Here is a 25,521-nt window from a genome sequence, read left to right on the forward strand (position 1 = left end):
AGGATCTTTCCTTATGTGAAATTTCTTGAAACAGAAGGTCAATATGAATATGTAATCCAATCACCATCACAAGGAACCACTAATCTTCATTCTTGCCAATTATTCCTTTGGATACTCAGCCATTTTTAATGGAATAGAACATAAGTGGAAGAGGACTGTGAACACTGAGTACTGCGTTTCATAGGCTGCTATCTCTGCTGTAATATTGGCTCCATGTGGTCTGAGTTCAAATTCAGAATGAGTTTAAATGAGTTCAAATTTAGAGAAAATTTAGTTGAATTTCATAGCAGGATCATATCAGCATTAAATAACCTTAAACAATTTACTAAAAGTGTGGGGAGGGGAACAGGGGAGGGGAGTGTTCCTTACAAGCAGACCTAGATTATAATCCTCCTTGGTCTGTTTTGGAAAACAGCCCAATAAATACACAAAGCAAGGCAAATACAGTTTTGCTTTAGTGTTTGACTCATTTCTTTTAGCAATTAGGGCAGAAATTTTTATATAATAATAAAGAAGGTTTAGAAGTTTATGATATTGTAAAATACACATTTTATTTTATTCCATATGTCTGTCATTCCAGTTTATATATTTTTTCTTAAGCTTATGTTACAGGAAATCACTCACTGTGCTCTAACTACCCTGATCATCCACCAGTCTTTGCCAGCTCTTTCCTTTTGGACATGCTGTTCCCTCTGCTGAGAATGCTTTCACCCCTTCATTGCCCCTGGCTGACTCCTATTTAAACCTGAAAGTGCAGAGACTTTCCCTGACCACTACCCATAAACTAAATCAGTTTCTCCTGCTATAGTCTTAGCACCTTGTATATTTTATGTGAAACCTTTCTTATGATTTGTAATTATACATTTATCTGTGTGATTATCTGCTTAGTATTTTTCTCCCCTGATCATGGTAGTAGGGAGAGCATGTCCATGTCCATGTTTGTGACAAGAACAGATTGTCTCCATTTTGTTTAGCACTATATTTGAACACCTAATATAGGAACAGTATCTTATAAGTACTCAGTGAAAATGTGATAAACAAGTGAATGAACGAGTGAATGAATGTGACAGGGACTTCAGTGTCTCTCTCAGTATCTCTCGGTGGATGTCTTCAGCCTGCAAACAGAGCCACCTCCATGTCCTAAGCCAGCCCTGCCCAGCACAAGCAGGACTTCAGTTGGGAGTGTTAGTAGTGGGAATCACCAGGAACTTATTTCCATATTCATGTCCCATGTGCCTGGGGAGAGCCCTAGGGCTCTGAATGTCTGCAGTCGCGTTAGCTCATGTGATGAAATTCTACTTTGTTTAATTGATTAATATTCCATTTCACTCTGATTGGAGCCCTGTCTTTATTGGCCTCTCCTCCAAGAAGCATCCGGCGGGTTTACTGTTACAATCCACAGAACACGTGAAACCTGTCTCAGGCCATCCAACCATTTAAAGAGTATTGGGAGCACCTAGTAACTTCTACTCACCATGTTGGGCTCCTATCAAAGCAGGTCCTAGTTTGCACCTCTGATAAGGGTGATTTACAAGACTTCTCTGCTTCACACGTGCCACTAGTGCAACAGGATCGGCTTCCCTTCAGTCCCTGCCACAACTCGTCCACTCCAGTGCAGAGCTTCAGTTCCAGCTACTTTTTGCTTTCTTCCTACACTGCCATCTCATTATGGAGGTTGCAGTATGCCTGTCAGCCAAGCATGTTAGAGTGTTTTTCACTCACTGATTCTCTGTCTGAAAATGTGGGAGTTGTTAGCTGCCAAAGCCCTCATCTGACCTGAGAGCACATGAAGAAAAGGCAGACGGCAGTGTGTGTGTGTGTGTGTGTGTGTGTGTGTGTGTTTCAAATGTCACAGTAAATGCCTTTAGGTAAAGAGTAGACAGATTCAGGACTTTTTTTTCCTTATTATGATATACATCATGCTCTCAAACCAAAGCTGCTAAACCAAATTTATATAATATATCCTTTTTTATCTGTATACTGAGATGTCAGAACAAGTAAAATTTGATTAGGAATCTAGGCAGCATGCAGGTAAACTTTCATAAACTGAATAATGTGATTTTAGATGGCTCATTTAAAACAGATTTTGAGTAGGTGTTCAAAAATCTGGATAATTCCTTTCATAACATTTCAACATTTGTGTGGCTTGTCTTAGTTATTTAGGATAGAACTACAAACATGCAGTTGTTGTTTTACCTCTGATAAGTACTTTTAGCCATCTTCATCAATTTCTGAAGGGATTTTTGGTGGAGTTCCTGGGGGGAGGAGGTGGAGAGCTATTAAAAGACATTTTATTTTGTTAAATTTAACAAGTAAATAAACATTATGAAACAGACACTATTCTAAGTAACTTGTAAATTGTAACTCATTTAATCCCCATAGCCGCCCTATGAGAAAGGTGCTGGCATTACCCCCATTTTACAGATTAGGATGCTGAGGCACATGGGTAAGTAGTAAGTGGTAGAGCTGGGATTTGAGCATTGGCAGTCGACCTCCTAGTCAGCACACTATATTGCCCCTCAAAAAAGAATGTACTTGATCAGAAACTCAACAACAATCCTGTGTAAAGCCCAATCTAAGTGCAGTCGAATATATATAAAATAATAAGATTGCCACTACAGCTAAAATTAATTAACTTTTACCAATGACTTACTAAGTTCTATGCTAAGAACTTATATACATTATCTCACTGAATCCTCAAATTGACCTTGCGAGTTTGCTACTATTACATCTACTTTGCAGAACTAAATCATAGAGTTTACAACTTACTCATGGTCACAGCTAGAAAATAGAAGACTTAAAATATGAGTCCAAGCAGTCTGGCTCCAAAATTCACATCTTTAGATGAATAAAGCCATTTCTGCTCATAAGGATTTTACTATCTGTAGAGAAGACAGAGCTATTATTATCACAAAGGTGAAAAATATGCTATATTGTCAGCATGTACACATAATTAAATTTTTCTGCAATTATAAAGGTTAGTTTGTCTAACAGTTAGCTGCCTGACTTAGATATATTGTTTCAGCATCAATGTAACTAAAGTAAGACAGCAGTTGATTTTAGTGGCTAGAAAGCCATTGCTGAGCTAACAGTTGTCCTTAACAACCACTTTCTTCGCATTTTTACTTTATTCACCTAGATGACACCATAGGACAGTGTGACATTATGTTTCTCCTCACCGGCATGCATGCAGACATGTAAAAAATCCATTCTAAATATTATTGCAGTCGTATTTGTGTGTATGTATTCTCTGATTCCTATGGATGACTTGATTATTTCTAGAATGTTAGTGCCAAATTCACAGTAGCACTGGCAAAGCCCTACATGGGAACAGCCTGGACTGTGAAAAGTGTTTCCCATTGGGCCACTTCACTAGAGCAGTGATTCTCAAAGTATGGGCTGTCTGCGGTGAACAGCTTCTAGTGGCTGAGGCCTGATGCAGAAATGGCAGTCCTTTCTTTGATTCTTATGGGCAAATAACACATAATTTTACAGACTTTCATTTTCACTTGTGACTACATAATGCTTTATAATAACCTGCTAAATAATTTAAAAGGTTACAAATTGAATAATCATAAAATAATGCATTAGTAGAATTTACTGAATATTTGAATCCACTATTTTTCCAACAAACCTGGTATCCATGCAACCAAGCATGCTGTTGTGCTGCTGTGGCACAAGCTCAAGTAGAGGTGGTTTGGGTTCCTTGGTTTTCAGGAGGAATGCTATATTAATATGTCATCAGGATTTTTTTAATTACCTGTAGTTTTCAGTTGCTGGATTTTTTTCCATTATAAATTATCATTAGATTTCATTACTACTGATTCAATTTGTTTTCGTTTCCCTGCTTTGCCTTATAGCACATTGTGATTCATATTACCCACCATTTTCTAAAAATGATGCTATCCATACCCGACAGTGTTTAAACAGTCATATTCTGTTGGTATCACCTAGTTATGTTTTTATTGGAAAGTGAGGACAAATGAATCACAGTATCTATTGGTCTGTCTTAGGAGACAGTTAAAAACTGTTGAGACCCATTGCCTTAGATATAGATAGGTGTTTTTAAAAAAGAAGAAAAAAATCTTGGGTTTACTTCTCTATAAATATGAAACAGTTTATGGAATGCTAGTCCATGAACAAGTCTAGGAGGAAAATTCACTTGTGTTTGTGTTTCCTGACCCATTAATACTAATAGTTATTTTTGCTTCCATACTTATGAAGATTTTTTTTTTTACAAATCAACTATCAGCACTACCCCTCTTCCCCCGCCAACCACCACCACCATTTTCACATTTACCGCTAAATGGTGTACTTAAATTGAACTGGCTAGACTAGAGGGTTAAAAATAGAAATACTCTTTGCGGGTTTAAACATTCACAAATGTAAACTTTCAGTTCCAGACAAGGTGGAGCACACGTTACATTTTCTTTTTCCTACTAATCATAATAACAATAACAAAAAAAAAACAAAAACTGGACACAATATATAAGTCCTCTACCAGAAGACCCTGCAAGGTAGACAAAGAAGGCAGGCAGGCTAGGGACCTTCAGACCTGAAGAACAACCTAGCAGTGAGTTTCCTGGGGGTTTTTCTTGCTAGAGAAGCCTGCAACCTTAAAACATCAATGCACACAAACAAAATAGAGCTCCAATAAAAGCCTGCTCTCTTTAGCCAAAGGACCAGAAAAGGGACAGAACCTTTTAACAATACTTGCCTGGTCTCAAGGCAAAAACCATTTTAAAAAATCATGCTCCTCCTCTACCACAACAGGTGTGAAAAGGGTCCAATCACTGAGAAGACATGATAATCTTAAATGTATGTGCACCAAACAGCAAAGATGCAAAATACTAGAAACAAAGTCCAAAAGAACTAAAAGGAGAAATTGACACATCTACAATTAATGTTGGGAACTTCAACACCCCTCTCTCAGTAATTGATAGAGCCGCTAAGCAAAAATTCAGCAAGAATAAAGAAATACTGTATGCTGACTACCCAACTACCTACCAACAGTATCTAACTGACTCCCAACAATAGCAGAATACATTCTTTTCAAGTGTACATGGGACATTCATTAGGCTAGACCATATCTTGGGTTATAAGACAAACCTTAATTTTTAAAGAACTAAAACCACACAAAGAATGTTCTCTAGTCATAATGGACTCAAATTAGAAATCAGTAACAAGTAAGCCTCTAACCACTTGGAAATGAAAGAACACACTTCTAAATAATCCATAGATAAAAGAGGAAATCTCAAGGAAAATTGAATTGAATGAAGATAAAAACACGACATACACTTACGGGAAAATTTATAGCACTAAATGCTTATATTAGAAAAGGAGAAAGATGTCAAATCAATAATCGCAACTCCCACTTGAAGAAATTTGAAAAAGAACAACAACAAAAATCAGCAAGCAGAAGGAAGACAATAAAGAGAAGAGCAGAACTCAATGAAATCTGAAAACAGAAAGACAATAGAGAAAATAAAAAAGCTGTGGGTTTTGTGAAAATCAAAAAAGAAGTTGACAAACATCTAGCAAGACTGACAAAGGGGAAAAAAGAAGACTTAAATTACCAATATCAGGAATAAAAGAGGACTTATCACTACAAACACCATAGATGTTAAAAGAATAATAAGGAAATATTGCAAACAACTCTGCACATAAGTTTAACAGTTTAGATAAAAATGGACCAATTCCTCAAAACCCCTCAAACTACCAAAACTCTCTCAAGATCAGGTAGGTGATCTGAATATTCCTATAACAATTAAAGGAATTTAATCATTAAAATACTTCCAAAAATAAGTATAGAAATACCGAACAAAGAACCAAACCTATAGCACCAATACTTGTGTGTTGGTTGAGTGCACAAGTAATCCATTTGGCTTTTATTATTTTGCTCTGTGGTGCTTTTAAAGTGTTGGCATTCTGTAAAAGATTTGATGTACAGGACTGGTGACTTAATGGAATTCCTAAGATACTGATTAAATTTATAAATTTTTGTGAAAATATAGTTTCAATGTTTGAAAAACTTTTGTTTCATAAATTTTTAAAGTTTAATAAATTAAACATTATACAAATAAAATTACAAGATTCACTAATACACCTTCAGTCTTGAGAGAAATTTCTGCTCACACTGTATAAAACAGATTATTGCTAAACTGAAACCAGTCCTTTCGGTTTCATGTTTGAACAAATGTGGGTCTCATTCTGTTAGTTCCTGGTTAGATAATGGCTGCCAGGAAGCAAAACACAAAATCTGGCTTAATTAGTGAGGCATCATACAAAATAGGACACAGAAGAATTGAATTAGGGGTTTATTAAGTTGAAATGTATTAAATTGAAATCTTATTACAAATGCCTAGTTGCCTTTGAGAAAATAAAAGAAAACATAAGTTCTGATGAGAGGCCTTTGGTTTGGTTGCTAAGGTCAATAATTATTAACTATTTGGGGACATACCTGCATTAATCAGAAAAGATAAAGAAGCCCCCTTCTCTATCATGGCGTAGACCTGTGTCTCCCAGCTTTATAGCCTCAGAAAACTCCCTCAGATATTGTTGGCAATGTGTCTTCTTTGCTCCCATAATCACCCTACCCATATTACCTCACCATCATAATTCATTTAATGAAGCACCTCAAATTTAATAAAACTCCAGGTAATATTATTTTACTCCTAGAATTCTTTAAAACCTCTTCTCATTGAAGGACCATAACCTATATCAAATTATCTTCTTCACTCAAACTCCTAAAATATATTACCCCCTTGACTGCACCCTCTAATTTCACAAAACTATAAGCCTGATGATTTGTTGTATGTACCCAAATTTCATCCAAAGATTCCTTTTAATAAACTACATGTCTGGGTCTCTTGACCCAGATCTTATGTGAGAATGAAGTTTAAGACACAGTTATTGACTATGTACTGTTACATTCTAGTTTCTTGATGATAACTTTTCCAAGAGCAATGTTAAATTGTTTACAGCCCTCATGGACTTTTCGTTGGCTTTTGGCTCAGACAGCAACTGGCAGTGGCCAAATTGCATGAGCTCAACCTGGAGTCTCAATTCTAAATGCTATTGCTAAGTCTGTTTCTTAACATTTCTACAAGAATCAGGTTAAGCCAAGACCAGGATCCTAATAGTCTAGAGCCCAAAACAATATGGAATGTTGAGAAATAGATCAGTGTTTCAATCCCTATTCTTTATATGCAAATGATTTTAGATTAACTAGATGTAAATTTTCCTACCATAGGAAACAGAATAAGTTATAGTGTTGTGTATACATTTAAAAAAAAATTTATTGAGGAATTGGGGGAGGGGAACAGACAAGTTGCTATCCTTTTTTTGTTCTTCAGTCTAGTTGTGGAGGACGTCGCTTCACTGGCCCATGTTGGTATTATCATTGCGCTCTTTCCGGGTGAGGCAGTCACTCACCGGCCATTGGAGAGCCGCTCACACCGGCTGCCGGCCGTTCACGCTGGCTGCCAGCCACTTACGGTAGCTCACGGCAGCCCACTGCAGCAAGGGCTGCAGCGTACTCTGTCGCCGGTGACTCATGGCAGCCCAGCTCCAGGTGGAGCTGTTGTTCACCATCTTAGCTGTAGAGGGTGCAGCATCACTGGCCTTCATGTGGGATCTGAACCAGGGCCCTGCTGCTCAGAGCTGGCGTCCCAAGCTAATTCTTTTTTTTTTTTTTTTTAGATTTTTTTTTATTGGGGAATTGGGGGGATGGGAACAGTGCTGGGGAATTGGGGAAGGGGAACAGACAAGTTGCTGTCGTTTTGTTCTTCAGTCTAGTTGTGGAGGGCGTTGCTTCACTGGCCCAAGTTGGCACCATCATTGCGCTCTTCCCTGGCGAGGCAGATCAGTCGCCGGCTTCTGGACGGCCGCTCACTGCGGCTGCTGGCCGCTCACGCTGGCTGCTGGCCACACATGGTAGCCCATGGCAATGCACTGCCACAGGGACTGCAGCCCACGCCGTCGCCGGCGACTCATGGCAGCCCAGCTCCAGGTTGAGCTGTTGTTCAACATCTTAGCTGTGGAGGGCAGTGTCACTGGCCCTCATATGTGGGATCCGAACCGGGGGCCCCCAAGCTAATTCTTAACCAACACGCCACTCGGCGGGCCCTGTTATGTATTCTTTTATTATCATAAACTTGGGTGGTCTCAAGACCACCAATGGTTATTGTATCTAACCACATCCAGGTAAAACATTACCTTAAAAACATGACATTAAAGAAGAGAAATGTCTTTTCTAAGACTCTTCTCCAAATGGTCAAGAATAATGTAGTTAAGGAATATGAGCTTTAAGTCAACTGTATGAACCCAGACACATTTCTGAGCCTCAGTTTCTCATCAGTAAAAAGAGGATAATAATACTTCAACCATCTATTTCAGAATTAAATCATACATTGTGTATAAAGTTTTTTCCACTGTGCTGGGCACACAGTAACTATTCTCAACACCGTATAGAAAAGAAATTAATTTATTTACATGGAAGGGAATTTACTTCCTGGTGAACAAATCAGGATGCCTTCTAGGAGTGAAATACATGTTCTCTTTGGGTATTAATGAGTGTATTGGTTAGGGTTCAATCAGGGAAGCAAGAACACTAAGTGACATGGAATAAAGGACTAGATCTTATTCAATTGAGGAGCTAGTGAAGATGCCTCAGCAAAGCCAGTGGTCATGAAGAAAATCTGGATGTGAAGCCAGGGAGAGCAAGATAAACTAGAAGCTATGACCCCTGACTGCCACAACATCTCCGCCCTGGAGATGCACAGGCTCCTGGTTCAGTACTTAGAAGAGCTGAAGGAGTTGCAGGCCTGGCTGCTGACCCATCCCCACAAGATGAGCCAGGAGAAAAGTGACAATGTGTGTGAGCTGCAGCAGTGACTGACACCCTACACTGACCTTCGAAGCCTAAGGGCTACTGCTTCATTTGGATTCAGCAAAATTCACAGTTATATTGTGGCCAACCCTAACTAGGGAAGGGGATTCTAAGACACTAGTTCCAGCTTTGCTAAGTCAACACAGTAGGAAACCACCACATTGAGGTTTTCTTTTTTGTGGGCACAACAGATACCTACCAGGTAAAGCCTGCTCTGAAAATTCTCTAGTGACCGTCTGTATGAGGATCAGCGGTAAAGTGAAAAATTCTGAATTATAAATCTGGAGTCAAAGTGAAGCCCACTTCTGCAGCCCACTTATTTAACTTCCCAACGCATATGTTGGAAAACATAACTTCAAAGTGTCTTTATCTTCAATCAAGACATTGACTAATTAGGGCCGGCCGAGTGGCTCAGTTGGTTAAGAGCTCGCTCAAGAGTTCGAACTCAGAAACAGCAGTTTGATTCCAGGCCCAAGCTGAGCTGCCAACAGGTGGCGGGATGGCTCAGCTAAAAAAAAAGGCATTGACTAATATAAGTAATAATTAGGATAAGATGTCTAATTTACCTAAGAAGTTTCTTCTTAATAAAACACATTAGACCGTTCTTCGTTCTTTAAAGAATTTTTTGCATACTCTGTTTGAAGAATACCTGAAGGCTATCTACCTAGACCATATTACCTGAGCTAGTTGTTAATCTCCTTCACTTAGTTGCATCTTAGCATCACATCCTCAATTTTTATCAGATGGCTGCCATGAGAAACAGTCATGTGAAATCCACCTCTTTGCTATAAAAATATTTTTGAAGATATTGTATTTCCTACTCTTTTGTGTCCTCTCCCCCCAATATGTACTTTTATAATTGGGTAAAAGCTTTGGCTCCCTGTGATGACAATGTATATAAAGTACCTGGTACAGTGGCTGGCACTATAGTAGTGCACAAATATTCTTAGCATCCTTCCTTCAACCATACTACCAAAAATGTCCTAACCAGTGGGCTGAGAACAAGCCAAAGCTAATCTAGGTGCATTTGAAGCAAACAATTGTGGGGAAGTGGCAGCAAACATCAGGCCCTGCAGAAATCTTATTGTTCATTTCTTAGCTTGCATAAATTGCTTTCTCTTACTCAGTTTTCTCATTTACAAGATGAGCAAAGCACTGCAGAGAAGACTATGGAAAATGCCATCTAAATTGACAGCATAATGATTTGATTTCTGCTGCAAACACAGAATTTTTTTTAATCTTCCCATCAAGTTCTTTTTCGCCTTTTGTTAAATAAAACCAATTTTGCTTTTTTAGTCTTAAAATCATGTCCTACTAGATGGTTCAGTACGGAAGAGAAGGAAGAGTATGATTTATCTCTCAATTATCTTATTATAAAATGAATTGCATATAGTGACTTTTAAAACTTTCTAAACTCAACTTTTATTTTTATCCAGTATCCTCTTTGAGAGATTTTCTGTTAAGAAAAAAAAAACAATCCCTGGATCAAGAACATTGCAACAAAGCTGGCTGATGTAGAAACATTTGAAGTGGTTGTCTACAACCACTTGTCTATCCTGTAAGAGCCTGTCTATTCTATAATAGCAAAAATTGCAGAATAAGAGCTTGATATAAACATACTCTTAGCCATAAAAGTATTTAGGTAAAAACTAACATTCTTGAAACAAATATACTGACATGGCAAGAGTTCCACGATGAGAAAATATGTATAATATATCAGAGCAGGAAGCCTAAAATAAAGGTAACACAAAAAAGCTGTTTAGTTTCATATTCCTTTAAATAAAGCTATTAAGTCAATAGCCAGAAAACAATTTTTAATAACTATGATTCAGTCATATCATTGCCGAGAAAATTATCATGTTATATACAGTGACTTCATTTAAGATTCTTCGGCTTCTTGCCTTCATTAGAGGTGATTCTTTTTATATTATTTACTTCTCTATTTTCTTTTACATATAATTTATTTCCTTGTCATTGAGTAGCCTTAAAGAGGCAAATCTGGTTCTCTCAATTTTTTCTGGTCATAAATGTTTCTTTGTCACAAAAGATTGGCAAGCCTACCCTGATTTCTCTGACACCCAGATGTCGACAATTTGTCAAACAGAAATGTCAGGAGCAGAAACTGCCCTAGTTCTGCTTTTCACCTATTCAAACTTTGTACTTCCGTCTCATGTGCAAAATCTATGTTAATTGTACACATTAATCAAGCACCCCAAAATAGCTGTCTCTAATATGGCTGGTGGTAAGTTATTTCCATACATGGTGGAGCTTAAACATAAACCAAGTGCCTTTCAATAAATAATTGAGCATTAAGTGTTAAGACTGACACTGAGTTTAAAAAAAAGACTGATACTGATTATGAGTATACATAATTCCTAAAACATCAATAATTGGATGTACATTGGTGAGTAGCCATTTTCCCTTCATTTTCAGTCAGGATCATGTATATATAGTTAGTGTTCTATGAGCTATTCTGAAAGTATCTTGTCCAAATCCCTGATCTTGCCAACGAGGATATTGAGTTTAAAAGTAGTTCAGTGACTCGACCACAGTCATGGAGCTGGAATCTGGACTGGAATACAGTAAAACCTTGGATTGCGAGTAACATGGTTTGCAAGTGTTCCGCAACACGAGCAAACATTTCTAATACATTTTAATGTGGTAAATGAGTGATGTCTTGCAATACGAGTAGTTGGTTTCCGGAACAAATTATGCTTCTAAACCAAGGCATTACCGTATAGAGAACTAAAAGTCACTTCTTCTGATTCCTAGCAGTGTTGCTTCACTGGTACTGTCCATTCCATTCTTGCTAAAACATAAACATTTGAAGTATATCACTCTAGTTGGTGTATTGAGACTAGACTGGAGGGGCTAGGGATACGTGTGGTAGCAGGGAAACAAGATAGGGTCTGCTCAGTTCAAGTGAGAGATGATAGTGGCTTAGCCCTTGGCGCTAAAGTGAAGTGGTGAAAAGGGGTTGGATTCTGGATATGTTTTGAAGGGATAGTGGACAGGATGTGCTCACAGCTTCAGTGTCCTGCACACATATGTGGTCAGTAACTATTTTTTATTAGTTTCAGGTGTACAAAACAATGTAATAGTTAGACATTTACATCCCTCACAAAGTGATAACCCCACTCCCCCAATCTACGACCCTTCTGACATTGTGTATAGGTGTTACAATTCCATTGACTCTATTCCCTATGGTGTACTCTACCTCCTGTGACTAAATATATTTTATATATTTAATTATAGCTGACATTCAATATTATTCATCCTCGGCTTCAAATGTATTGCACAGTGGTCAGTCATCTACACAGTCCATGAAGTGGTCTCCCTAATAAGTCGAGTGCCCATCTGACCCCCTACATAAACTTTACAACATTATTTCTGTTTAGTTTGTTCATTTATTCTGTTCTTTAGATTCCACATATAAGTGAAATCATATGGTATTTGTCTTTATCCATCTGATTTATTTCACTCAGCATAATGTTTTCTAGGTCCAGTAACTATTTGATTCAGGCTTTAAACAGATTATTATGTGTCAGGTCCTGTACTAGTATCTGAGAATAAAGTAGTGAGCTAAGCAGATGGTTTCTGCCTTTGTAGAAACTAACGCAGTAGTTAAAAACCACATCTTGAGAAAGTGAACCAAATAATTTTAAGGCACTGCATAATAATCAGCAGTGTATCAGGTGAAAAATTGCATAACACAATGAATCAGCTCCGAGAGATTTCTCCTGTGTAAAGAATTAGTGGAGAGGCAGGCTTGCCTTATTTGGATCACTGATTTCCTCATCAGTATTGACTAGGGTTTTTTAATTACACTTAGTTTAATTAATACCGTTAATAGGTTTGGAATAAAATGTGATTGCAGTCCCATCCTTGTCTGCCTTGGCTGAGTCTTATTACCTTTCTGGACTTTAGTTTCTATCTCATTTACAAAATTAAAATGTTAACATAAGCCTTCCTCTCATGAAGATACTGTGATTAATAGTTGCAAAAAAAACCTTCAAATCTTTCTTGAACCCACAGATCAATATAACTTTCTAATTAAAATAAAATTGAAAAACATGAAAATTGGAGGTTCATAAGTGTTTCTGGTTTGAATTATCTCCATTAACATAAAAGTGTTATCTTTAATATCTTTCTGTTTTATAGAGTCCTTTCTTTCCACATAGCAGTGTACTTACATCACATATCATAGGAGGTTTTCATAAATGGATAAATGTCTATGTGTCAGAAGCAGTTTTTCTTTTCACTCACATTGTTAGTATGACTGTAGAATACTTCCTTGAGAGGCAGTATTGTACAGTGTGGTTAGAAGACCAAGTTTTTGGATTGACAGACCTGGGTTTGAATTTTGACTCTGCTGTCACTACCTGTGTGGTCCTGAGCAAGTTGTTTATGCATTCTGTGTCTCAGTTTTTCTCTCCTTTAAAATGGGGTTAATGATAACCACTTTAAAGATTTATTGTAGAGATTAAGATTGAAACTGATCTACGAGGTGTGATCAAACAGTATGGTGAACGTTTAAATGTTCACCATACTGTTTGAGCACACCTTGTAAAGTACCTGATACTTTGCCTGACACATAAGCCCTCAGTAAATGATAATTATTATGATCTAAGAATGACAGTTCCCGTTTCCCAAGGATGGTGATTCTTGTTATCCTTTCCAACTGCTCACCAGTAATCACTCCTCTTCTTCCTACTTTACCAACCCTTAGGAAAAGGGGAATCACCCTGTGGGATCCTTTATAGACTCAGTCACCCCCTTCCTTCAGATTCTGATATGCATGACATTCTTTTGATGAAACATCGACTCTGCCCAAACTGATGAGTTTGACTGATTTTCTCTAAATCCCCCCCAGTTACTCCCTTTTTGTTCTTATTTGACTGCTAATTTATAAGCATGCTTATTGTTTTTTTAAAGCAGGCTTATTTTTTAGTGTGTATGGAACCATTTTCAGTCAGTATAAAGTCAGGTTAATTTTACTGACAGAATCCAGAGTGACCTCACCCCATTGTACTGAAAGAGCCGTTGTGAACACAGTGCCTCATCCTCACAGTGCTCAACTCAGTTTCTTTCTCATGTAACAGAATGGACAAGGCTGCCACCAGCAGCAAACTTGTTCAGTTCTATGTTGTTAGTTCTTGTAAATGGAAGATTTCTTGATTTAATATTAGCATCTTATCCCACTTGCTCATATTTAGACTTTTTTTTCTGTTGATATACAATAATTAGAAAGTAAGGGAAATCCTTTTCTCTATGAAATATTTAAATCTCAAAGGCTTTTTGTTTATTTGTTGATTAAAAAATAAATATGTGTCAGTAGTTATTTACCCCAAATGTTTCAAATCATTAAGCACTCTCTTTTCTTATGTATAAGAAATAAGCTATTGGTTTGACTAGTCACTGAAGAAATCTTTGAACTTTTGCAGAAAATTACAGTTAAGAGGAAGTTGCCATATTACAGCAAGAGAGTATGTTGATTGCAAATTTTTCCGTAAGTGTGGCAATTTGCAACTTGAGAAGAATTTAATAGTAGCTGAGCTTTCAAAATGTAACACAGAAACTGTCATTTTCTTCCACAATTATAATAAGTGCTTCTGAAAGTTTCGGGATAAGAATGACCCAAATTACCCTCCCCCACACTTCCTCATCCAGAAGAGGGGGGAATGGAGTTTGAACAGAACATCTGTGGACAAAATGAAAGACAAATGGTCTTTTCAGGCAAATGTCTGAAAAAGGGATCTTTTATAGCCAAACAGAATACTATTGCATGCATCGCCATGGTTAGGAAGAGGATCAACAATACTTTCATAATGGTCTTTTATTTTAGCACATTCTATTTTTATGGATAGAATTATTATTTCAACATATCCATTCATAATTCATCATATAATTATTTGCATAAATATCTTTTGACACAGATTTAATGTACTTTTGCCAACCACATCTTGAATTCAAATTTAATCTGTTAAGTGCACTAAGACAATCCCCGTGCAAGTAATGCTAGAGGAGATTGGATAAAAAAGAATTTTTTATTATCTACCAAAAGAAATACCCTACTAAAGAACAGAACTGTCAGTAATATGCTGTACATGTTTTACTGGAGAAAAGATACCTGCCTTGTTTATTTTCTGCTGAAGGACTTCTTCAGGTTAAAACAACCAGCTGATTAATACTACACATTGTGCACCTCCTCCATGCTAGGCCCTGTTCTAGGCAGGAGATAAAACAGTGCAAAAAATAGACAGAAATGGGGCCGGCCAAAGGGTGCGTTGGTTAAGAGTTGGCATGGGATGCCAGATCTGAGCAGCAGGGCCCTGGTTCGGATCCCACATGAGGGCCAGTGATGCTGTGCCCTCTACAGCTACAATGGTGAACAACAGCTCGACCTGGAGCTGGGCTGCTCTGAGTCGCCGGCGACGGCGTAGGCTGCAGCGGGGCTGTCCGGCAGCGGGCATGAGCTGCCGTGAGCTGCCATGCAGCTGTCCAATGGCCGGTGAGTGACTGCCTCACCTGGGAAGAGCACAATGATAATACCAACATGGGCCAGTGAAGCGACGTCCTCCACAACTAGACTGAAGAACAAAAGGACAGCAACTTGTGTGTTCCCTTTCCCGGGTTCCCCAACACTGTTACCCTCCCCCAATTCCCCCAATAAAATATTTTTAAAAAATAGAAATGTTTCTTCTTTCATGTAGTTATATTTGGAGGGAAAGCTGGGTAATAAACAAGAAATGTAAGTATTTTCGAAAATGCCAAGTGCTTGGGAGAGAAATAAAGCAGGGGAAGAGAACAGGAAGTTTTGAGGGCAATGAGGATAACAATTTTAGATAGGGAAGCCTGGGAAGAATTAACCAAAAAGGAAGTGTTTGAGTAATGACCTGAAGGAGGTAAGGAAGTAAGCCACAGCAATATCTGGGCAAAAGGCATTTGAGACAGAAGGAACAGCCAGGGTAAAGGCCCTAAGATGGCACTATACTTGGCGTGATCTAAGAATAGTAATTATAGCTGGACCAAAGTTAGTGAGGGGGGTAGGAGGCAAAGGTAACAAGGGCCAGGTCATACAGGGCCTTCAAGGTCATTGGAAGGATTTGGGCATTTATTCAGAGTGAGACGAGAAGCCATTGGAGAGTTTGTGTAGAGGCATGACATGATTCAAATCATATTTTAACAGGATCACTCTGGCTCTTGTGTTAAAAATAGAAGGGATAAGAGCAGAGGCAGGAAGAACAGTGAGGAGATATTTCAGTAATGCAGGTGAGGGATGATGGTGGCTTAGGCCAGGATGCTAGTAGTAGAGGTAGTAAAAAAAAAGTCATTTTGTAAACATATTTTAAAGACAGAGCTTATACAGCTCACTGGTGGATTGGTTATGGGATGTAAGAGAAAGGAAAGAGTTAAGCTTGACTCCAAGATTCTGGATATGAACCATTGTGGGGGGAAATTGAATTGCCATTTACTAAGGTATATAAAACTAGGAGAGGAGTAGATTTGGTTGATGGGTGGTGAATATCATGAGCTCAGTTTTGTACACATTAAATCTGTTGAGTCAGGCAGCCTACAGCTCAGCCAAGAAGTCCTGGCTGATGATACGGATTCATAAGTTGCTAAAGATCAGAGTTTGTAGACATTTCTAGAGAAAAGGTTCAAAAAACTTACCCAGATACTCACTACAATAAAAAGAAAGTGCTAGTGAAGGCATTAGATTTCACTGAATAATTATTTAGGAAATAAGGTAAAAATATGTTTATTAAGAGAATTGACCTTCATATATGCTTACAAAAGGAATCTATTTTTGTTGGTCAATAAACATTATGAGGTTATGCTTTAAATTTTCTCTCTCTCTCTCTCTCTCTCTCTCTCTCTCTCTCTTTCACACACACACACACACACACACACACCTACACACACCTACCTACCTCAAACACATCAAATGATATGGTCATGGCCAAAAATGAGATGTAGCCTCCAAAGACCAGAAGAAAGAACAAAATTACCCAGTGGTAAATGGGAACTAAAGACACATACCTGATAGACTCTGAGTCCAAAAAGAAGTAGAGATGACTAGGAGTCTAATGGTTATCAGTGAAGAAATGGACCACAGCTATGTTGGAAAACTAAAACTTGACTTACTTAGTGAAACCAACTAGGAAGGCAGAGAGCTTCCTTGTGAATCAGTAAGGAGGTTGAATAAAGATAATACTGACCAGAGGTATGACTTGTATAAAGGTGATTTTTTTCTCTACTAATGCAAATCATGGGAAACCCACAAAAACTCTTAAAATAAATTTTGAAATAACAGGATGATTAAGAAGAGTGAATACTCAAAAGAGCCAATACCACCTAGACATCCTGGATTTGTAAAATACAGTCAGTGAAATAAACACTCTATACATAGGATAAACTTTATACTGGACACAATCAGAGAATTAATGAATTGAAAAATGGCAGAATAAATGTATCTTAAAAGCATTAAAGAAATATGAAAGTATGAAAATGAGAGATACATGGATCTTTTGGATACATGGATAATCAATTGAGAGGTGCCAACATATGTCTAGAGAAAAAAGAGGACTAGTAAAGACCATTTGAAGAGATAATGCCTGAGATTTTTCAGAATTGGTGAAATAATGCCTTCAGATACAACACAGTTAATGCTAAATAGTATTAATTAAGATAAATTATAACCTAGACACATCATAGTGCAATTTCAGAATATTAGGGGTAAAGAAAAAAATACTTAAAAACCTACAGAGACTAAAGACAAATTATAACAAATGACAGAGTAGCTACAGATGTCTTGAGAGCAACAATAGATGCCAAAAGAAAACAATATGTTCCAATTGCAGAGGGAAAGTTATTCTTAACTTAAAATTCTATACCCAGCTAAACTATTATTCAAGAGTGAAGCATTTTTATATTTTCAATCATAAAAATGGAGACGAGTTTGCTACTCACAGACTGCTATCTAAAAACTTCTAAAGGATATACTTACTTGAGCATGAACCTGGAATAAAAATGATCTGAAGCTAATAAGAAAGATATAGAAATAAAATGCATGATAAATGTTCACTTTCATGAGAAAAACATTCATTATCATGAATGCAATGATTCCAGGCCTCTTTTTTTGTTGTCATTAGTCATAGCACCTTATATGACCTGCTGTGTTATCTACTATAGTCATGTGCCTGTACGTAATGTCTTGCTCTTATTAAATTTTTCATGATATCATTAGAAACTGAAAAAAATACCAATTAAATATCTGTCAATGAATAATTCCATCAGTTCAACTAGTAAATACTACACAGGATTATAAATTTTCACCTTGGGGAGCTTAATCACAGTGTTGCTGATGACCTGAGGAAACCTTTACTGTCAGGAGCTTGCTTATGTGTATGAATAATGAACGATTTCTAATATAAATTTGAAAGGAATCTTTTGAATAATGATGCTGTTTCAGGGGTCCCCAAATCACCCACATGTTTTGTCATTCGCTAGAAGGGCTCATAGGACTCAACATGTAGTTCTACCCATAGCTAAGATTTATTACTGTGACATAGCAAGGATATAAAACCAGATCAGTAAAGAAAAAAGACACCCAAGACATCTGGAGAAATTGATGTGCTGGCCTCCTATGCTCTCTCCTTCTCATGACAGATCATGCAGAGTGCACTCTCTCCCACCCCAGTAGCAAAAATGCAGTCACTTGTGTAGTGCCTCTGCCCAGGGAAGCCTATTAGAGACTCAGCACCCAAGGATTTTCTTGGATTGATCACATAAGAACCCTCTGCCTAGCAACTATAAAATTTCCAGACCCCCAAAGGAAAGCAGGTGTTTAGTCCCCAGGTAGGCACAACAGTCGTATCTCTTAGGGAAGCTTCATTGCAGTATAGGGAACTGTTTATGAGCCAAGTTCCCAAATGCCAGCCAAGGGCCCAGCTTGCAAGCAGGCCCTTCTAAGATAGCCACCTCAGGCCTGCCATAGTAACTGTTTTCTGTACAGAGATCTATCTCCTTAACTGTAGTTTTCATTGTTTTTCCTGTTAGTTTCAAAAGCATATAATTCAATTATATGATTTTAATTAATATAATTCAATTATAACATTTTCATTTTAGAAAATGTCATGTCATTTAGAAAAATAATGAAGTCTCTTTTAAGAGAATCACATTGTAATATTTATAATATTTACAAAAGATATCTCAGGTTTTGCTTCATTGAATGACTGTCAAAATATGTATTGTGTGCTTAAGAGTTCTTAGATTTCAACAATATGTATATTGATTATACTCTGTAATCAATCAGTATGAGAATATAGGGAAAGAAAAGATAATCTTGTTATAAAGAAAACCTGGAAAGCATAAAATACGCTTTTGTGTAGAGTTTAAGGTAAACCTTCAGGTTCTAAGGAATAGCATGCACAAAGCATAGGAGGTACATTCTATAATTCAATTCTTTCAAGCTGTCTGTTATCCATGTAGCTTCCTAAAAACAAACCACCCCCATCTTTGTAATTTTTAAAAATAATAAACTGTAAAATTATAATTATTACTTGTGGAATGACAAAAGGAAAAAATAAACCCAATCAGTAATTTTATAGCCAAACATTTTAGGGGAAATAACTACATGTAAATTAACTATACTTAAGTACCGTAGCCTGAGCTGTTATTTGGGTTATTATTTTGAAGCAAAGTGCACTCAAGAAAATCAACACAGCATAATGGGTTTTGTGTTTTATGCTTTCTCTCTAAAATTGATTGTGAATTTCTGTAGCCATGAATCCTGCAAAGTTTTACACACACACACACACACACACACATTTATGTTGCTTTGACACTTGGGTGATTATTTTTGGATTACATTCTATGGCAATAAATTATCTGACCCTTATCTTTAGGACTGGTATCCATCCATAATATTATATTCATGACAATTATGTTAGCCATATACAAAACAAAACAAATTTTATAGAAGTAGAATATTATTATTCTGTTATTTTATGAGCAAAGATACTAAGTAAGAAAGCATGTCACAGAATACAAATGTACTCTATAAAACCAAGACCAGCAAATTTTATGTAGACAAAATCCAATTGCCCCTTGTAGACATAGCTTTGTAAAGAAAAAAAAATAATTTGTTACCTAAAATTCATTTTGAAGGATTATCTGTAAATTAAAATTACACATGCTATCTCTGTACCCTGTTAGCTAGCTAATCATATGAACATAATTAACCTTACTACACCATTGAACAGTAGAGCTTAGTAGACTGTTTGACTGGAACCAGTGACTTACAGTCATTAACTGAAAGCTAGACCAGTCAATACAGTTGTGAGTTTTTCTATTAAGACATTAAGCTGTTCTGGTACTTAGCATAGAGTAGACAAATAGACAGGTTTAACTGGGATGGTTGTTAAGCCAGGCAAGTATGATGCAGGGAGCATGGTTCAAGGGAATGATTCGAATGATGTCCTGTGGAAGCCAAGTGGAAAAAGAGAAATACAGGCACAAAAGGGTGGTAAGGTCAATGAATTTGGATGCCTCAATGAAGACTTTCTAAAAATTGCTGAGTTGGGTGTATTTGACTATGTAAAACATAGATAATGGAGGCAGTGGTTGGAGTATGCTTAAGATAACACATGGTCATGATGGTGAGTAGCTGAGGAGTGGAGAAATAAAGATCATTGGAGATGAGGAAATGAGGAGCCAACGTGCGACATCCCATCCCCCTACGTGAAGATTAGTCGCCAATAACAGGGACAGATATAGGTGTGAGAAGAAAATATTGGTCTAAGTGCTGAAATATTAGTAACTAAGGAGAAGTGCCTAGGAAATCAGTAGGTGATGGTGGCCTCTGTAACAGAATGAGCTTCAAAGGGACAAGTGATAGTCATATTTACTTTCCTACTTAATAAGATCTTTGTGAAAATCAATTGAGTTATTGCCTGAGAAAGCACAGTAAACCCCCTAAAAAAGGTACAAAGCAGTACTGTGCATATATATGCCCTTAGTTTCACCACTGCTTGTGTGCCCTGATTTCTCTGCCTACAAAATCAGGACAAAGATAATATCCTCTCCTGTTTCATGGGAGATTAGAAAGTTGAGTTGCATGATGTATATGAATTTGTTTTGAGGCTTTGGGGGAAAAACAGTAGTTCCTCTGACCAGCAATCAGTCATCGGTCAGCTCTTGAGAGTTCTGTGCACCATGATGGCGCTCCTGATGGCACCCTATTAGATAACATCCTTCCATCTTTGATTTCAGACATTTCAGCAGTCTTCTCTGCAGCACAAATCAAAGAAGAAAAGCAAAGGTAAGAAAAGGAAATGAAATGAAACATCTACCTACTTAGTTTGCACTGTGATAATCACCAGCACACCTCATCCATCCTCACTTGCCTGAGCCCAGTGTGGTTTGGAAGAACCAACCCCCTAGAGCAAGTGCCGCCAAGACCAGCTTCTCCTTCAGGGCAACTGTGATACAAGGTGCCTTTTACAACAAATGGTCTGGACAGGTTTTGAAACTGGGATTACACACTTCTGGTTAAATTGTATGTCACTTATGTGGTGGGCGAATGTATTATTAAAATTTTCCATGTTTTCCTATTCTGATACAATGTGAAAACAATAATTTTTGAGGTTAAATACCGAGACTTATGTTTGTGATCTATAATCTTCTACCTTCATACCTGTATGCATTTAAAGAGCATTTTTTACCCACTATTATCTTTAGGACCCATAGCTGGCAAGAGCAAAAGACGAATTTCTTGCAAAGATCTTGGCCGTGGTGACTGCGAAGGCTGGCTGTGGAAAAAGAAAGATGCGAAGAGTTATTTTTCACAGAAATGGAAGAAATATTGGTTTGTCCTTAAGGATGCATCCCTATATTGGTATATTAATGAGGAGGTAAGACAAAGCACATTTCAGTTCCCATCCATTCTCTATCTTTAACTGAAAGAATCACCGTTTTGAGACTTATATTTTAAAGTCATAATCGCCTTAAGGCTAATTCAGGAAACTCCTGCTAGTTATTTTTCAGTCTGCCTTCTTAAAATGATTGCATTTTGGGGTTCTGGAAAGATAGTTTTCTCATTCTATTGGGTTGTCGGAAAAGTCATGACACATTTTTGCAACAAAAAACATAGAAAAATACGTCATGACTTTTCCGACAACCTAATAATATAGCAACATATCTGAAACAGATAAGGTATAATAAAATTCTGTATATCTAATTAAAAATACCAAACTAATCAAGAAGTAGCTTAACTAAAAAGATTATATTTGGTAATTTTATAGAGATTTTTAAATGTCTTGCTTTTGTTCAAAGTTTTAAATTCTTTTTTTGTTGTTTGGAGGGAGGGGAGGAAGTCCTTTAGTGATTTAAGTAAACTTATATCACCTGAATTTCAGTTTTTCTTTCAAAAAATGAACTAATAGACAGTTTTGAAAATTTGCAAGTATGCATTCCATGTGGCCCAATTGGGGGTTGGGGGTGTATATAATACATTTAAGTTCTTATGATTTCCTGTTAAATTTGCAGTAAACAGATTTATATCCAAAGTAATTATATCACAACGTATCACATATCACAACAGATACACAAGAGCATACCTACATTTGCTTTGATTCTGTGGCCATAGCCATATATCAGTTTACCTTAAGGTTTTTTTAACATAAATTTCTATTTTTTACTGTTTTTTAAAAATTTACAGTTTTCTCAAAATCTGTGCATGGTTTAGCCTCAGGAATATTGTTAATATTGTAATAACTATGTATGGTGACAGGTGGGTACTAGATTTATCAGGCAGATCACTTCATAAGTTATATAAATGTATAAGCACTATCCTATACACCTGAAACCAATGTAATATTGAATGTCAACTGTAATTGAAAAAAAAATTTTAATTAAAACAATTTACACGGTTTCATGTAGTATACTGGATAAATAGTCTTATATGAATACGATTATGATATGACATTATTCAACTTGCATTTGAAGATTAATTTTTGAAATATAATTTAACATTATATGCCTATGATTATAACATACAATATATAGAGAATTTTGTGTTCTCTAGACAGACTGTTATTTTATATTAGGTTAGGTTGTGGTTAAGAATGTAGACTTAACACTGCTCAACTTACTGTGCCTCAGTTTCTTTACCTGCAAAAAGGGAGCAATAATAGTGCCTAGCTCACTGGGCTCTTATATGGATGAAATGAGTCAATGCATGTCAAGCTCACAACAATGCCTAGTACATACTAAGTATAAGTACTCAATAAGCATATGCCATTAGTAACATTTTTCAAATTGACATCTTATTTCATTTGTAAAATCTTGAATTACTATTTTGCTATCTAAATATCTATATTACCTTTATAGAAGGATTTAGTTATTTCCTATACTTTTGATGATTTTTTCTGGCAATCACACAATTACCTCAAATATATTCAATTTCCCTAAGTGTATCTTATTTTAGATATAGTAAACTATAATTTTACCTACATTTAGCATATATGTGTGTATGTATGTATGTATGCATATGTATTAAATATTTTATATGCCAATCAAGTATTATCAAAATATAATGTTCTCTATGTCTCTTTTTATTTTAAGGTCACTTGTAGGTTTGTCTGCTGTATACTAAGTTATATTCTATCTTTCAAAGTTTAAGTGATAAAAAACTGTGGCCCCTTTTTATTGAACATTAGCTAGGTTTCAATCAGAGAATTATTGTTACTGTATTAGCCTTGTGAGAGGTGAGGAATAATTCCTTTGTATACATTGGAAAAAATACCCTAGTGATTTTTTTTCAGAAGCAATGTAAAGCTCCCTTATCACATCATTATGGGAAGATAACTACCTCCAAAATATTTTAAATTGTTCAAAATTTTAAATTTTTAAATTGAAGACATCAGGAGTAACAACAGAAATCAAAGTTGTAAAAGAGATTTGAGACTATTGTATTTACATTTACCCTAAGATTGGAAGAAAAAAATACTTAAATATTGAAATGTATTGAAAAAGTTGTAATGCTGCTTTTTTTATAACATTTTAGTCACTATCAGCAACATTAAATTTTTGTTAAGTTTTACATATATACATACACACACAGCAAAAGAATTGACACTTGTCTTTTTTTTTTCTTTGAGATAGTAAATTGGTGTCTAATCTCGCTTGAACTTGAGATATCGGAAGCCATGAACTGGTATAGCACAGATCAAAGTTTGGGAGAGTAAATGTCTAAGGAGCTTGGTCATGAGCATGCAAGGGACATCAACGATTAAAGGGTTGAGCCAAACTTATTTTTAGCGTAGTTTCTTAGCATAGTTAGCATAACTTAATGTCAGATTTTGGATAATGCTCCTATCTTGTTTTTTCATCCCTCATTAGAGAGAGGAAGAGTTTGTGGATTTCATTTAATTTTCCAAGTGAAAAATATTATATGTATATATGTATGTATATAATGTATACCAAGTCAGATATTTGAAGATTAAATTAACCTATTATAAAATCTTGAATACACAAAATAATTATTGAATTCAGATTTGATGAGTTTTTTTTGGAGGGTGAAAAGGAATTAAATTATTAAACTTCCCTATATTTTATATCTGAGCATTAAAAATTATAGAAAATTGTGAATTCTAAATGTGGGCTAAAGTTGTTTTATGTTATTAAAGTACATATACAGTCTCATGAGAAAATTACTTAAAACCATGTTTCACTTTGAGAATTAAAGAATTTCTTATCTTCATTTTATTATAAAAATGAATTTTAAAATTTTCTCTATATATTTTAATTTGTAATATTCTGAATATTCAAAATATACCCTCAATTTGATGGAATATAAGATATAAAAGTGGAATTCTAGTCTCTAAAATGTTATATTTAAGGAATTAAATGAACAGATTTACTAATATAGATATTTAAAGCATAGTTATATAGTATCATCAGCTTCAAACCTTTGTATATAGTATCCTAAACAAGAGTGTTGCCTCTTTAGGATGAAAAAGCAGAAGGATTCATCAGTCTGCCTGAATTTAAAATCGATAGAGCCAGTGAATGCCGCAAGAAATAGTAAGTTGATTTCATTTGGGGAGAGGGAGAGAAGAGAAGCCTTTTTCAAAAATTTCTGCTTTTAAATTATAGGTTGCTTGTCTAATGTTTTCAAATTGAGGTAATAAGAAAGCATTTTGTTGGCAGAAAATTGAAGTTTTTACTGATTTCTGCCATTACGGCAGAAGCATTACATAGGGGATGCTTTAGATGTTGAGGTAATTTTACCCATAAAAATGATTTGGTTCTAAATTATTTCTCAATCTGAAATGAAATAAATGTACTTTGTTTTCTTTTGCAGTGCATTCAAAGCCTGTCATCCTAAAATCAAAAGCTTTTATTTTGCTGCCGAGCATCTTGATGACATGAACAGGTAAAGTGCACTTAAATTTCTAAGTGCTTAGAAAGTCAGTAAGGCTTAGAATTCTAAGTTTTCTACATTAATACATAGAGAATCATGTCACTGAAGTTTCTAGATAGATCAGTTTAAAATAAAATGTAGCCATATTTAATTTTAAAGAACAGCATTTAAAAAGTCAAAATAAACTCATTGACTGTCAAGT

The 25,521-nt window shown here is 36.2% G+C and overlaps 1 protein-coding gene across 10 annotated transcripts in view; it reads left to right on the plus strand.

Annotated features, from left to right (window-relative positions):
• CNKSR2 (connector enhancer of kinase suppressor of Ras 2) overlaps positions 1-25,521 on the plus strand; it is a 265,333-nt gene that overhangs the window by 182,461 nt on the left and 57,351 nt on the right. For all 10 annotated transcript variants that reach the window (XM_019666991.1, XM_019667006.1, XM_019667049.1 and 7 more), the window contains 4 exons: positions 21,167-21,215; positions 21,635-21,807; positions 24,906-24,979; positions 25,260-25,331. In XM_019666991.1, the coding sequence (XP_019522536.1) occupies positions 21,167-21,215; positions 21,635-21,807; positions 24,906-24,979; positions 25,260-25,331 (368 nt within the window). The remainder of the gene's footprint in view (positions 1-21,166; positions 21,216-21,634; positions 21,808-24,905; positions 24,980-25,259; positions 25,332-25,521) is intronic.

This window comes from Hipposideros armiger, unplaced genomic scaffold (genome assembly GCF_001890085.2).
Source record: "Hipposideros armiger isolate ML-2016 unplaced genomic scaffold, ASM189008v1 scaffold_13, whole genome shotgun sequence".
NCBI lineage: Eukaryota > Metazoa > Chordata > Mammalia > Chiroptera > Hipposideridae > Hipposideros > Hipposideros armiger.